The sequence below is a fragment of the Ranitomeya variabilis genome, chromosome 8 (assembly GCF_051348905.1).
Source record: "Ranitomeya variabilis isolate aRanVar5 chromosome 8, aRanVar5.hap1, whole genome shotgun sequence".
Classification (NCBI taxonomy): Eukaryota; Metazoa; Chordata; class Amphibia; order Anura; family Dendrobatidae; genus Ranitomeya; species Ranitomeya variabilis.
Window position 1 is genome coordinate 20,237,636 of NC_135239.1, and position 14,997 is coordinate 20,252,632.

Sequence of the window (14,997 nt, forward strand, 5' to 3'; positions counted from 1 at the left end):
GCCGAATTAATTCTGAAGTATACAGAGACATACTGTGTGCTCAGATCCAGCCAAATGCAGCCAAACTGATGGGTCGTCGTTTCATACTACAGATGGACAATGACCCAAAACATAAAGCCAAAGCAACCCAGGAGTTTATTAAAGCAAAGAAGTGGAATATTCTTGAATGGCCAAGTCAGTCACCTGATCTCAACCCAATTGAGCAGCATTTCATTTGTTAAAGACTAAACTTCAGACAGAAAGGCCACAAACAAACAGCAACTGAAAACCACCGCAGTGAAGGCCTGGCAGAGCATCAAAAAGGAGGAAACACAGCGTCTGGTGATGTCCATGAGTTAAAGACTTCAGGCAGTCATTGCCAACAAAGGGTTTTCAACCAAGTACTAAAAATGGGCATTTTATTTAACATTATTTAATCTGTCCAATTACTTTTGGTCCCTTTAAAAACAGGGTGGCACATGTTAAGGAGCTGAAACTCCTAAACCCTTCATCCAATTTTAATGTGGATACCCTCAAATGAAAGCTGAAAGTCTGAACTTCAACTGCATCTGAATTGTTTTATCTAAAATTCATTGTGGTAATATCTATAATCAAAATTAGAAAAATGTTGTCTCTGTCCAAATATATATGGACCTAACTGTATGTGTATATATATATATATATATATATATATATATATATATATATATTTATTAAACACACACTTCCATACATACATATTTTAATATTTATAAAAAAGAGAAAAAAATATTACAGCAAAAAATAATCCATACTTATTTACTACAAATAAAAATTAACATATAAATATATTTAATTATTTACTATACCTAAGTATATAGTTCCCCAGCTGTTCTAAAAAAATGAGTGACAGATGTGCTAAATTATGCACAGATAAAACCCTGAGAAAGTTGGGTGACAACCCTGTGGGGAGTAGTACTGCCAAACATACTAACAACGCCCACTAGTTGGTAATGTCAATGGACATAGATTACAGTCTGCACACCCCCCTGACAATCAGATGGTTGACACCCAGCTTCTCCATAAACAGTTAAAGAAGAATAAGCATGACTCAAGGAAGTATCTGAGTGGTGAACAGCCTTACCATTGTATATATATATATATATATATATATATATATATATATATATATATATATATATATATATATATATATATATATATATATATATATATATATATATATATATACACACACATACACACACACATATATATATATATATATATATATATATTTATTTATTTTTTACACACATACATACACACACATCGAGACCCTATAGCTTTTGCAGAACTTCACCTTCCAGCATGCCCCAACAACCTCCAGCTGTCGCGGCATGCTGGGAGTTGTAGTTTTGCAATCTAGAGCCTCTAGCTGGAGACCCTTGCCCTACAGCTTACAACTGATATCTGTACAGGTTAATGGCCGTCGCAGCAGAGGTGGCCGTTTATCTAAACTACTCCTGTCTCACATATCAATCAAATTAATGAAAATGGATGACGCCACAGGAGCGAGACTTTAAGTAATGCAAACTGGGAACAAAAAAAGAATTAATTAGCTCTGACAAATATTCAATATGGCTTTTTTCAGCAGCTGCTGTATATCTTTTACAATGCAGTTACACTAATTACCTCATCCTAATTCTTCATTTCACGTTTTATTAATAGTCCTGTGATTTGTCACATAACACAAACAAATCAGGAGTTATATGGAGGAAGAAAAATCACCTCGTAAATGTGAAATGAATCCTGTACGACACAACTTAACAGCTCGCTCAGGAGAGTAGAGGGGGACACTGAGGAGACGGTGGGGGGAGCAAATAAAAAAAATCCCATACTGAAAGTTACATTTTTTTCAGTTTTCTATGATTATCTCTGCTTGCTCTCAGTGACTGGAAACATTTTCCAGAGGCTACAAATTTGCACTGATCTACTGTTGGGTTTGCTCCATTGTATCCACTTTGTTCCTCCAGGTTGATATACATTTAAATCATTATAACTAGAGATTAACGAATCCAAGAGAGAACAATGAAAGGTGGGAGGTGGAAATCCACAGGGCGCCACGCTCTGAGTCAGGGACCACCCAGGTCAGATAAAAGAGTCGATTTGTTCGTTTCAGGGACGATCCGTCCCCTTCATCAGGTGAGGAAGTGGCTATAGGTGATGAGGGGGACTGATCGTCCCTGAAACGCGCTGTGTGTTGAATAAATCGACTTCTCTTATCAGGTGGTTCCTGACTCAGAGCGTGGCGCCCTGTGGATTTCCACCGCCCACCTTTCATTGTTCGGGTGGAGGGTGCTATAGATCACCAGGACCGCCGTCATTCACCGCCTGGCATGTACAACCACCAGAGGCGAGTTGATCACCTCTTCCCCCTCCGCTTATGTCCTGACATTCTTCACATGGAGCGCCCTCTCTTTTGGTTCAATTTCCCAGAAAAGACCGTCTGTGTGACTTGTAGATATGACTGTGATCAACACTTCATCAAATTCTCAGGAGGCTTCAACGGCTACAAGTGACTTCACCGTGTCCCCGAGGCCCATAACAAAAGTGAATCTGTTCCATGTGAAGAATAATTCCAGCTGACGGGAGGATAGATTATAAGCCGCGGACATACGAGGGAGATATTATATACCGAGGTGCAGCAGACAATACCCACATGCCGGGGAACTCGAGTTAAAAAAAATAAGATATATTTTCAAGCCCTAAAATTGCTTGAACTGTGAAATCAAGTAATGAACAATAGAAAAGGTCCTGTCAGCAGGAATCATCGCTAAGCAAAGTCAGCAATTTCTGCCGAAACCTTATTATGGCCCCGTATTCGATTCTTCATCTCTGTACTATTTCCCTCACAACAAATAGACTGACTTGACCTCAGCCTGTTACTTAATGCAAGTTGCCTGTCATCTCTCACTAAGCTCCCATCCTTCTCCTTGAGGGTCCTTTTATCCATATAGAAGAGGAGAGTCGATATGGTCAAGCCCAGGTTGGAGATAACGCCGCTAATGCCTGCATTAGTCACAGGCTGCTTTTTGGATTTCTTAAAAGGAGTTCTGTATGGCTTTCTGTTCTCAGGGGAAAAGAAGATAAAATAACTAAATATGTTTTGTGCTGTTATTGATAATTCTCTGTTTATTAAAATGGTGTCCTGGAGGAGCAGGACGTCGATCATACGAGCTCCCTACAGGTACAGATGGATGCAGTCAATGTCTCCAATCTACAAGGGGTACGTTTTTTATATATTTAGGGTCCATAGTTATAGGCAGCACAGATAGAAATTAGATTTTGGCTCTGATGCCAGAGTCCACAAAAACTCACAGGAGAACACATGGTAAGTGGGGGGCTCTGTAACCGATTTAAAATCTCCATACATATTAGATAAGTCAGACAATCGGCCAATTTCTTGTCTTATGTATTTTAGGGTCTCCCGACTCTCCCCCAACAGATGGTACCAGGGAAGAAAAGGAATTTTAATAAACAATCAATGGGAGATAAGGTAAGGTCTCTGTTCCACGGTGTATCGGGGAGCCAGGAGAGATAACGGTTAGGCCATGTTCACATGTTCAGTATTTGGTCAGTATTTTACATCAGTATTTATAAGCCAAAATCAGGAGTGGAACCATCAGAAGTATAATAGAAACACGTCACCACTTCTGCATTTATCACCCACTCCTGGTTTTAGCTTCCAAACACTGATGTAAAATACTGACCAAATACTGAACGTGTGAACATGGCCTTATATGAACGATTATTCAGCCGTCCAGCTTTACCATCACAGCCAAGAGGTTCAACTTGTCCCACTGTTAGAAGATCTGCTAACTCCCATTTTAGAAGTCCAAACATTAACCATTGTGTGCCTAAATAATACTGAAATATAGTGCTCACAGAATACTGCCATATAGTGCCTATGCAATAAATATGGCCATAATGCATACATAGGATTAAAGCCAGGTGAACCTATCAAAAGAACTGTCTGACCATCTATCCATCTACTGTGTATGAAGAGCCTACCAACTTTCCTTTGATGGCTGGTGATCGGGCAGTTGGATTTCAATATGCTCAGTGTACGTGTATGTGGAGGGCTCAGAAGAGGGGTCAAACACTTCTGGTTTTATGTAAAAAAAAAATAATAAAAAAAAAAAGTACCGTATATACTTGAGTATAAAGATTTTTACAAATTTACAAATTTTTGGGCTGAAAGTGCGCCTCTCGGCTTATACGCGAGTCACGGTCGGCGGCAGGGTCAGCGGGTGAGGGGGGAGAGAGGATTGTCGCATACTCACCTAGTCCCGGCGCTCCCCCTGCCTGTCACACTGTCTTCGGGTGCCGCAGCTCTTCCCCTGTTCAGCGGTCATGTGGGACCGCTCATTACAGTTATGAATATGGACTCCACTCCCATAGTGGTGGAGCCGCATATTCATTTCTCTAATGAGCGGTGCCAGTGACCGCTGACAGAGGAAGAGGCTGCGGCACCCGAAGACAGTGTGACAGGCAGGGGGAGCGCCGGGACTAGGCGAGTATTTTATATTCACCTGTCCACATTCCACCCGCCGGGCGCCGCTCAGTCTTCCCGTCCTCTTGCTCTGACTGTTCAGGTCAGAGGGCGCGATGACGTACTAGTGTGCGTGCCGCCCTCTGCCTGAACAGTCAGTGCGGAGAGGCGCCGAGATAGGACGCTGAGGAGCTGCGGGCAGCAAGAGAGGTGAGTATGTGTTTTTTTTTTTATTGCAGCAGCAGCATTATATATTGCACAGCTTTAAATGGAGCATCTATGGGGCAATAATGAACGGTGCAGAGCATATATGGCACAGCTTTATAAGGAGCATCTATGGGGCAATAATGAACGGTGCAGAGCATTATATATGGCACAGCTTTATAAGGAGCATCTATGGGGCCATAATGAACGGTGCAGAGAATTGTATATGGGGCACAGCTTTATAAGGAGCATCTATGGGGCCATAATGAACGCTATAGAGCATATATGGCACAGCTTTATAAGGAGCATCTATGGGGCAATAATGAACGCTATAGAGCATATATGGCACAGCTTTATAAGGAGCATCTATGGGGCCGTAATGAACGGTGCAGAGCATTCTATATGGCACAGCTATAAATGGATCATCTATGGGGCAATAATCAACGGTGCAGAGCATTATATGTGGCACAGCTTTATATGGAACCTCCTTTGGGGCAATAATGAACGGTATGGAACATCTATTTTTATTTTTGAAATTCACCGGTAGCTGCTGTATTTTCCACCCTAGGCTTATACTCGAGTCAATAAGTTTTCCCAGTTTTTTGTGGCAAAATTATGGGGGTCGGCTTATACTCGGGTCGGCTTATACTCGAGTATATACGGTATGTCACTTTTCACCAGGGTCAGGATGTCTTTTTTTCTTTAGGCCTCCTTCACGCATCTGTGCTCAAATATGTACATTAATAACCAGTAGTGGCGTCTTCAGTGTTTTCGATCATTGTGTCACCAGTGCGTCTTTTTTACCACCAGTCTGTCACCAGTGTTTTTCCGGTATGAATAAAGAAATAAATTACAAAGCTTCTACTATACTGGGCAATGCTAAACACGGACAGGACATGGATGGCACACGGATGACACACAGACGCAATCCCTGAGCTGTACGTGTTTATCATGGACACAGACTTGTATTGGCCCTTGTCATCCATGATACCAGAAAAAAACCAGACAGGTGGGCAGCATAGGTTATAATGGGACGTGTTGGATCTGTAAAAATAAAAATGGATGGCACACGTCCTGGAAACACGGATGTGTGAAGAAGGCCTAAGGCCACATTCACACGTTCAGTATTTGGTCAGTATTTCACATCAGTATTTGTATGCCAAAACCAGGAGTGGAACAAAGACGTCATTACTCTTGTATTTATCACCCACTCCTGGTTTTAGCTTACGAATACTGATGTAAAATACGGACCAAATACTGAACGTGGCCTAAAGTTGGTGGAAACATCATGTCCACCTGACACAGGTGCGTGACTCCGTACAATACATCCAATCTCTCTTCAGAGAATTGCAGTTTTTTCTTATAAAGCAATGAATGCTCTTATTCACTGCTAATAATCAGAGATGGTGGGAAATTTAAAGCGCAAAGTCCATTAGAAAGCTGCGTGATTACTGATTACACTTTTTTTCATACAATTCTGGAAAGTTTACAGTCCGGGTCCCTTTTAGATGTCGGTGACCTTATTTTCTGCCATCGCAGTGAAAGACGTGTTTACTTAGAGAACAACCGGGCACATTGTATACAGCAGAGACCGGTTTAACCTACAGATTGAATTTAAATCAATCGCCCCTCAGGGACCTATTGACAGGACGGAGCTTGTCTCGTGGCGCACGCTACTAGGTAAGACGTCTTGTACAATAATGATACCATGTATCAGCAGAGGCCCGGTTACGTTCTACCTTCTGATTAATACGGCGCCCAACAAAGAGGATAGTGTGCACCTAAACCGCGCTAACCACTTATCAGCACAGGATTAGGAACATGTGTCTGCTTTCTGTTCCTTCTGCTGACAGCCCCATGACAAGCCCTGCATTTTCCTTAGTTAATTAGCCCAAATGGACCTTTCCCTCCAAATAAGAAAAACTTTCACCATATCGCAGAAAATATTTTGGTTTTATGAGATAGCTTATCTTCCGTCTGGCTGACGCGCTCAGCAGAATTTCCTCGGTTTGGGTTAAACAAACACAAAGCCGAGGTTTTTACAGTCCCCCCCCCCCCCCCGAGTATCTGGGAGAGATGCAGGAACAGGGGTCTGGAAAAGAAAATAACGGGGAAAAAAAATAATAAGCTGAAATTTTTGCGAGATGAGGTCAGTTTTGTCAAGAGTGAAGCCGGGCTTGGAGATCAGCAATTGTTCCGTTGAGTTGTGGGTCAGCTCATGGTGCACGGTGGTACTTGTTTTTTGGAGCCATTTAATGGGGCGAGACTGGGGAAATCGATCAGAGATACATGAGACAAGATCACACTCAGGAGACCACTAATATCCAGAGCTCTATAGAATGATACAACTCCTTTGGCTCCACATAGAGATTTCTGCTACTTTCACCAAAGTTTTAATCAATCTCTAAACAGTGTTACAGGGGTTGCATCGCTCCATAGAGCCTTTATTGTGGTATATAAGCACACAGAAGCCAATAGTTATGTGTATCGCACCAAGAGCGATTCCAGGTGTGTACCCTGCAGGTACACAGCCTAAAACATGCAATATGTTTGTGTACCTGCTATGTCAGAAGGCTGGAAGGGAGAACAGGCTGGAGGTTGTATTGTATGTAGCTGGATACCACTGAATTGTAGGACGGGAGCTCATAATGCCATATTTGTGCATCACACTGACAGTATCCATCATAATTGATGCCATTTTGCAAATAATTTGGCCTTTCTGTCAACACCTCCAATATGAAAAGATGTTAATTAGACATCAGGACTTTTATCCCACAGGGATATTCTGGCGTATAAGCATCAGGTACAGAAGAATAATGTCAGAGTCGCTGTGTATTGTGCAATAAGTGACAGGGTAGGTCATCAATATTCACTCGGTGGTGGGTGACTCCCTTCTCATCAGATCTGATCTCTCATCATTAATTGCATTATGTATCTTGATATATGACTCAGAATTCTCTTTTTCTTGTACTTGGCTCCAAATCTACTTTCATCTACAAAACTTTCGACTTCAGCGATCAAATCCTGTTTTCTTGCAGCCACCACCAGGGGGGGCCCATTGTATACAGATTTATAAATCTCCCACTGAAATCATTGTCAGATCGGCCTACACCGAGCACCATCCTCCTTTACTAGTGGCGGTTCAGGAAGAAAGAAATTGAAAGTGTGAACTCAAAAATTGCAAGTTCTTACTTATCCACAATATAGGTGAAAAGTTGCCGATGGGCAGAGGTCAGACTCCAGTTCCAAGAACAGGTGCTGTAAAATGCCCTGTGCGTGCACACCCCTGCTCCATTCATTGTTCTTGGGACTGCCAGAGAGCCAACTTGAGCCGTCAGCCATCTCCAACAGTCCCACAGACAATGAATAGACTGTTCTCGGGATTGGTGAGGGTCCTAGCGGTTGGATCCCCACAGATCAGCAAGTTATCGCCTCTTCTGTGGATCGGTGAGAACTAGTAATGTTGGGAACACCCTTAAACATTTGCCGTTCTGGTTCATTATGCTGAAGGGGCTTCATCCTCTTGCTCATACACACACAGTGTCATATCTGCGGTTGTGACTATGCCCTGTGCTGCAGCTCCTTCACTTTAAGTGGATGTCTAGGATTTTAATAAAAGGTCCATAATAGCAGCAAATATGATAGAATAAAACAAGATAACCAAAACTTACTTCTTAAATCCCCCTGACTTTCCAGTATCGATGCTCCGATGGTGTCCAACGAGCTTTCTTTGCTGCTGTGATGAGATCACTTGCATCCATGTGACCGCTACAGCCAATCATTGGTATCCGCATCAGTACAGGCACCAATAATTAGTCGCAGCGGTCACGTGGATGTATCTTACATCATCATTGCAGCAACGATCATCAAGGACCACCGCAGCATTGATGCTGGAGAGGCGGGGAATGGAAAAGGTGAGTATTCATTTTTTTTTTTATCCTATTCGCTGCAAAATTACACCCTAAGCTTTCTGGAAATGCCTTTCAAAATGAAATTTCTGAGGGGTCCATTTTGACCCCGGCCACAGCATGGCTATCTGTGATTGGTAGGGATTTTAGTCAAAAGTTCAGATGACCTCTGATGTAAATTGCGAACATGACTGTCCTCTCGTGCCTGCCCCCATAGTGAATGGATACAGGGGCTATCCATTGTGCACTAGTCTGGTCCGTAAGGGAAATTGCCCATGTCCACCAGCACATAGGCTAACATAAGTCCACGTGCTGTCCGTGTATGGCAGCAAATGGTCCCAAGTCGTGTGAACATATCCTTACAGGTATATTATAAGTATCCAATCCATGCACAAAAAATGTACAATGTTCAGATCCCAATGTGACGTCAGACATTTCCTGCACTATCTCCGGTTGGGTCTCGGTGACCCCGTCCTGCAAGGCAGTGGGTGCAGGTAGGAGGAGGTATTGTATTGTGTGCGTACTTTCATTTCTTCCCAGGTCCTTATAACAAATGGGGTTTTCATAAACAGTTTCCATCTGTTTCTCCTTTGTATAAAATAAGGGCTTTGTTTCCTACAGGGCTGCAAGCTGTCACTTCGTCCACACGTCTGCGAAGCATGTGGTACCCGAGTGACAGGCCGTAGAGAAAGGTAAAGTTCTGCGGGTAATCCCAAACCTTTCCTTCCTGCGCTCTCCACACCCTCTTCATTTACACCGACCCCATTCTCAGTCGGCAGCCGCTATTTATTTGCCCAGGTGCGGCGTGCATGCTCGGTGAGGTCATGCCGAGATAGAATTACACAGCTGGGTTCACTTCAACATTCAAGGGCAATAGCCCCTCCGCGTTCTCGTCTCTCCACAATGTATATGTTGTGGTCTTCTCATAGCTCCCAATGTTAATGGGATAGGTGGCGAACGTCTGCAAGTGCATTAATGCCGGCACTGACAAGGATGGACAAGGTTTAGGATTGGGGGAGTCGTAGTGTTTATTTTTCAGCCATGAGTCACGCCACATCTGGACCCTATGAGGATACATGGAGCTGAACGAGAAGTATCCCATCACCCACATCAGATCAGACCTGGGATGTCAATTAGGCACATTCTCTCCCCAAAATTCAGCAATTTCAGATCTATCCTGCCCCCAATACCGGTATCAAGGGTCACAACCGCACATGGCAATCAACATTGTGCCAATTAAAGCGGCCGCCCAACATCCAAAGATCCTGGCATTGTTCTGTAAGTTTTGATAACTATTGTAATTCTGATGTTCTCAAGATAAGCAGAGCCAGATTGGAAATATTATAATTATGACTGAACACTTAAACTGACACAGGAACAGCGGTGCTACAGTGCACCTGTATTTATACAGAGGAGAAAGTTCACATTCACAGGCAGCAAGCAGGGATCTTAAAAAATGAACATTATTAATGGAAGGTTTCTGTTCCCTGACTGCAAGAAGTTATCTTAAAAATGGTGATTCGTCAAGTCTGGGGTTCTGTACACCAGTCTTGATGAAGAGTCCAGTCCATTATTCATTTGTCCACCACGCTCTCCCAAAACCTTTCTGTTAAGCATTGCCCAATTATAAAAAAGGTTTCTGGAGCTGGCAAAACTACACCAAAAAGGAACTCATTTTTTTTTAAATAACCATAAGTTGCACAAAAACTTTTGCAACACTTTTACATAGTTTTACGCCGGATTCTGGAGCAAACTGTCTAATAAATCATAGCAAAAGTACGGTAGATTAGGAAGTTGTAGAACTTTTTAAATAAGCTTCTCCAACATCAGGCCGTGCGGCTTTTAAAAGGGGCTGTCCACTATTCTGACAACCCCATCTCTATTCCTATGTTGCCCCCTGGTTACATCCTCCAGATGCATGTATTGTCTGAAGGCAAGGAGAGTGAAGCCAGCACTGATTGGCTGCAGGGATCGAGTGACGTAACAATCGGCGCTGGCTTCGCTCTCATTGCCTTCCGACAAATCACAACCATTCGAAGGGATCACGTGATATAACAGTGTTATGTGATCGCCGGGAGAGCCAGTGCCAACACCGCTGGAACAGCGACGGCCCCGGAGAAAAATTATTTTACAAGGGGGAAACATCAGCATTGAGATGGGGTTATCGAGTAGTGGACAATACCTTTAAGGGTATGTTCAATTTGTACACCAGTGTCAGGGAAAAAGTTTGTCGCATTTTATGTGGGGCGTTTTTGCAAAATTTTTATGTGCGTTTTTCACCCACTCATTTGTACAGTGAAAAGCGCTGCAAAAACACTGAAAGAAATGACATGCTGCATCTGGACAAAATCACCGGAGGGCTCAAAAGACCTGTAGAAAAAAAAATGCAGCATGTTTATGAGACTTTAGAAATCTCAGTGATTTTACAGGTACTGTAAGACGTTGCGGAAAATACTGCAAAAATGCCATGTGTGAACATACCCTAAAGGGATTTGGGCAAAAACATACACACATGACAAGAAATAAATGTAAGATCTCTGGGACCCACAATTATGGGGGGTCTCAAAGCCCTTTGTATGAACAGTAGTGAGCATGTGAGACCACTGCTTCACTTCCATAGGAGTGGAGATTTCACGTGTTCGGTACAACATCACACAAACACCCACACACGCTTGCACAGAATTATACAACGCCACCCTTGTCCACAGTTTTAAGTGGCATTGCAGTTCAGCACCAGTAACTTCAATGGAGCCGAGCTGCAATTCCAGACTCAGTCCATAGACAGGTGCGGCGCTGCTTCTAGAAATAATAGGGCATGTCTTTATAATCCTATACTAACCCCGTGATCGTGGAAAATCTATTCCCAAAATATTAAGCTCTTCCCCCATCCGAATCAGCATGAGAAAAAAAAAATCACAGATCTGAGCTGCCTGATAGAATAACGCAGGTCCGAGTGCGATCTGAAGTTTTATCACATAGAATAACGCAGGTCTGAGTGCTATGTGATAAAACTTCAGATAGCACTCAGACCTGCGTTAGTCTATGTGATAAAACTTCGGATAGGACTCCGACCTGCGTTATTCTATGTGATAAAACTTAAAATAGCACTCGGACCTGCGTTAGTCTATGTGACAAAACTTTGGACAGCACTCGGACCTGCATAGCACTCGGACCTGCGTTAGTCTATGTGATAAAACTTCAGATAGCACTCGGACCTGCGTTAGTCTATGTGATAAAACTCCGGATAGGACTCGGACCTGCGTTATTCTATGTGATAAAACGTCGGACAGCACTCGGACCTGCGTTATTCTATGTGATAAAACTTCAGATAGCACTCAGACCTGCGTTAGTCTATGTGATAAAACTTCAGATAGCACTCGGACCTGCGTTAGTCTATGTGATAAAACTTCAGATAGACTAATGCAGGTCCGAGTGCTATCTAAAGTTTTATCACATAGACTAACGCAGGTCCGAGTGCTATGTGATAAAACTTCAGATAGCACTCGGACCTGCGTTAGTCTATGTGATAAAACTTCGGACAGCACTCGGACCTGCGTTATTCTATGTGATAAAACTTCAGATAGCACTCGGACCTGCATTAGTCTATGTGATAAAACTTCAGATAGCACTCGGACCTGCGTTAGTCTATGTGATAAAACTTCAGATAGACTAACGCAGGTCCGAGTGCTATCTAAAGTTTTATCACATAGACTAACGCAGGTCCGAGTGCTATGTGATAAAACTTCAGATAGCACTCGGACCTGCGTTAGTCTATGTGATAAAACTTCGGACAGCACTCGGACCTGCGTTATTCTATGTGATAAAACTTCAGATAGCACTCGGACCTGCATTAGTCTATGTGATAAAACTTCAGATAGCACTCGGACCTGCGTTATTCTATGTGATAAAACTTCAGATAGACTAACGCAGGTCCGAGTGCTATGTGATAAAACTTCAGATAGCACTCGGACCTGCATTAGTCTATGTGATAAAACTTCAGATAGCACTCGGACCTGCGTTAGTCTATGTGATAAAACTTCAGATAGCACTCGGACCTGCGTTAGTCTATGTGATAAAACTTCAGATAGCACTCGGACCTGCGTTAGTCTATGTGATAAAACTTCAGATAGCACTCGGACCTGCGTTAGTCTATGTGATAAAACTTCAGATAGCACTCGGACCTGCATTAGTCTATGTGATAAAACTTCAGATAGCACTCAGACCTGCGTTAGTCTATGTGATAAAACTTCAGATAGCACTCGGCCTTGTTATATGCTCGTGTGAGCGAGTCCCAAGACAGGTGATACAAAGGTGCAATGCAAGGACTCATATTGTGAAGTTCATGAGAATAATGCAAGACACAATATAACAACGCAGACACACAAAGTTGATGAAAAACTGCAGCTAAAATGGTGTGTGAAAAGAAATCTGCAGATCTTTCCTCCCTATTTACCCATAAGACCCCGTATGCCTAGTTAAAGTAGAAGAATGGCGCAGATAACTGAAAAAATAAAAAAACACCCTAATTTTAAAGAAGGTTTTAAATATGTCATATTTTGCCTGGTGTAAATGCCGCTGTTCTCCTGAATCTGGCGATGTTTTTCTTTTTTTCCTGCTCCTCTCCATTCCTGAGACATGACCCCTTCTTCCTTGCATGCAAATCTAATCTTTTTATCCAGCTGTGCTTGGTCCTATTGTAGACGCCTGCAAAATGTCAATGGCAACGCCCACTTGGCTAACAAGATTAGATTTATATATAGAAATGAGTGGGCCATATCTCAGGAACGGAGAGGTGCAGAAACAAAAGAAAAACAACGCCGGATTCCGGAAACCAGCGGCACTTACACCAGATTAAAAAAATTACATATTTATGATGAGTGACAGGTCTTCTTTAACACACACACAAAAAAAAGGCAAAAATCTCTGATGTGGAAATGAATAGATGAATCACATGTGATATAATCATAGACAGGAGTAGAATATATAGCATGTAACATACATAGGATTGTAGTACAGTGACACTTGCAGCGTGCAAGGACAATACAACGATTTTTTTTTTTTGAACAGAAAAAAACAAATAAAAAGCCAAGGCAATATATACGGTAATAATGGTCTACATCCCATCGTACAGCCAAAAAATAATGAAAGGATAAGACAAGGCCATGTCTGTGCGTCTGTCTCACGTCGGAGCCGTGTGCCGCTCGCTCATTCTTACCTGACATTTTTCTTATCCTCTTATGCGCCTCTTCCATATTCGATGTGAAATGCGTTGGAAGCGCCGAAACAAAATAAACATGAGCCTTAAACCATAAATGGCGCGTCCACAGCAATGCATTCGCTGCGCTCACATGTGTACTACAGGGCGCGCACCCAAAAAACGACCTGAACTCCGGGGGCCTCATTCATCAAAACTATGGAAAAACAAAAGCTGACCAAGAGCAACCAATCAGATCTCAGCTTACATTATTTAAACTGCCATGGTAAAATGAAAGCTTCACTCTGATTAGTTGCTATGGGTAACAAAGACATTTTGATAAAAGAGACCATTTATTGCAGATTATACAAATTTAAGCACAATGCTATCAAAGTTCAGCTCCCCAAGGCTAAACTGACTCATCCACCCCCTTGAAATCAGCCAAAGACATGGGACAGGTTAATTTAAACTGTCTAAAATAAGAATTGTCCTTATTGCCCCCATAGCTACCAATCACAATGCGGCTTTCATCTTGCCAGAGCTGTTTGAAAAATGAAAGCTGATCCCTGATTGGTTGCTAAGGGCAACAGAGACAGTTTTGATAAATGAGGCCTATACTGGAAGCTTCCAGACCCCACCGATTTACAAACGGTTCGGGTTTCTCCACAGACCGGTAGATCTGTGAACTAAAATCTACAGCGTGATAGATGTAGCAGAGCTGAACCAGTCTGGGATCTGCCAAAGTCCATTACACCACAAATGGATTGAAAATTACACCAAAACGTGGCATTATTTGGCGAGACAGACAAGCTTCTGTGTGGAGAAGCAGCAAAATGCACCAAATTTAATAAAGACGGATCCAAGTTATTGCCAAGTGGTGGAAGTGCCGCATTTCTTGAGTGCTGCCCCCTCCCCCCGCCGTAAAAAAAATTAGGCACAATTTGCACCAACTTAGTTCCGTGTAATATTCCGCCCAGGCTTTCCGTGCCTTCATCATTGGCGCTTTTTGCCCTCTTTGGTATCCAGACTACACTATACACCAAGTTTTCATCAGCGTCCATCAATCACTGCACAAACCAAAACCAGGGGCAACAAACCAGACGACTCCGGTGGTCATTTATGATGGCGCGGGCAGCACCGCGGATCCTGGCGCTGCCAATTCCTCTGCCATTTGTGAA

At 42.7% G+C, this 14,997-nt stretch overlaps 1 protein-coding gene across 28 annotated transcripts in view; it reads right to left on the bottom strand.

The window, feature by feature from the left end:
* NFIA (nuclear factor I A) overlaps positions 1 to 14,997 on the bottom strand; it is a 482,232-nt gene that overhangs the window by 92,653 nt on the left and 374,582 nt on the right. For 10 of the 28 annotated variants that reach the window (XM_077277136.1, XM_077277146.1, XM_077277138.1 and 7 more), the window contains one exon: positions 13,841 to 13,870. The exons of the other annotated variants lie outside the window; for them this stretch is intronic. In XM_077277136.1, coding sequence (XP_077133251.1) covers positions 13,841 to 13,870 — 30 coding nt within the window. The remainder of the gene's footprint in view (positions 1 to 13,840; positions 13,871 to 14,997) is intronic. 28 annotated transcript variants of the gene reach the window in all.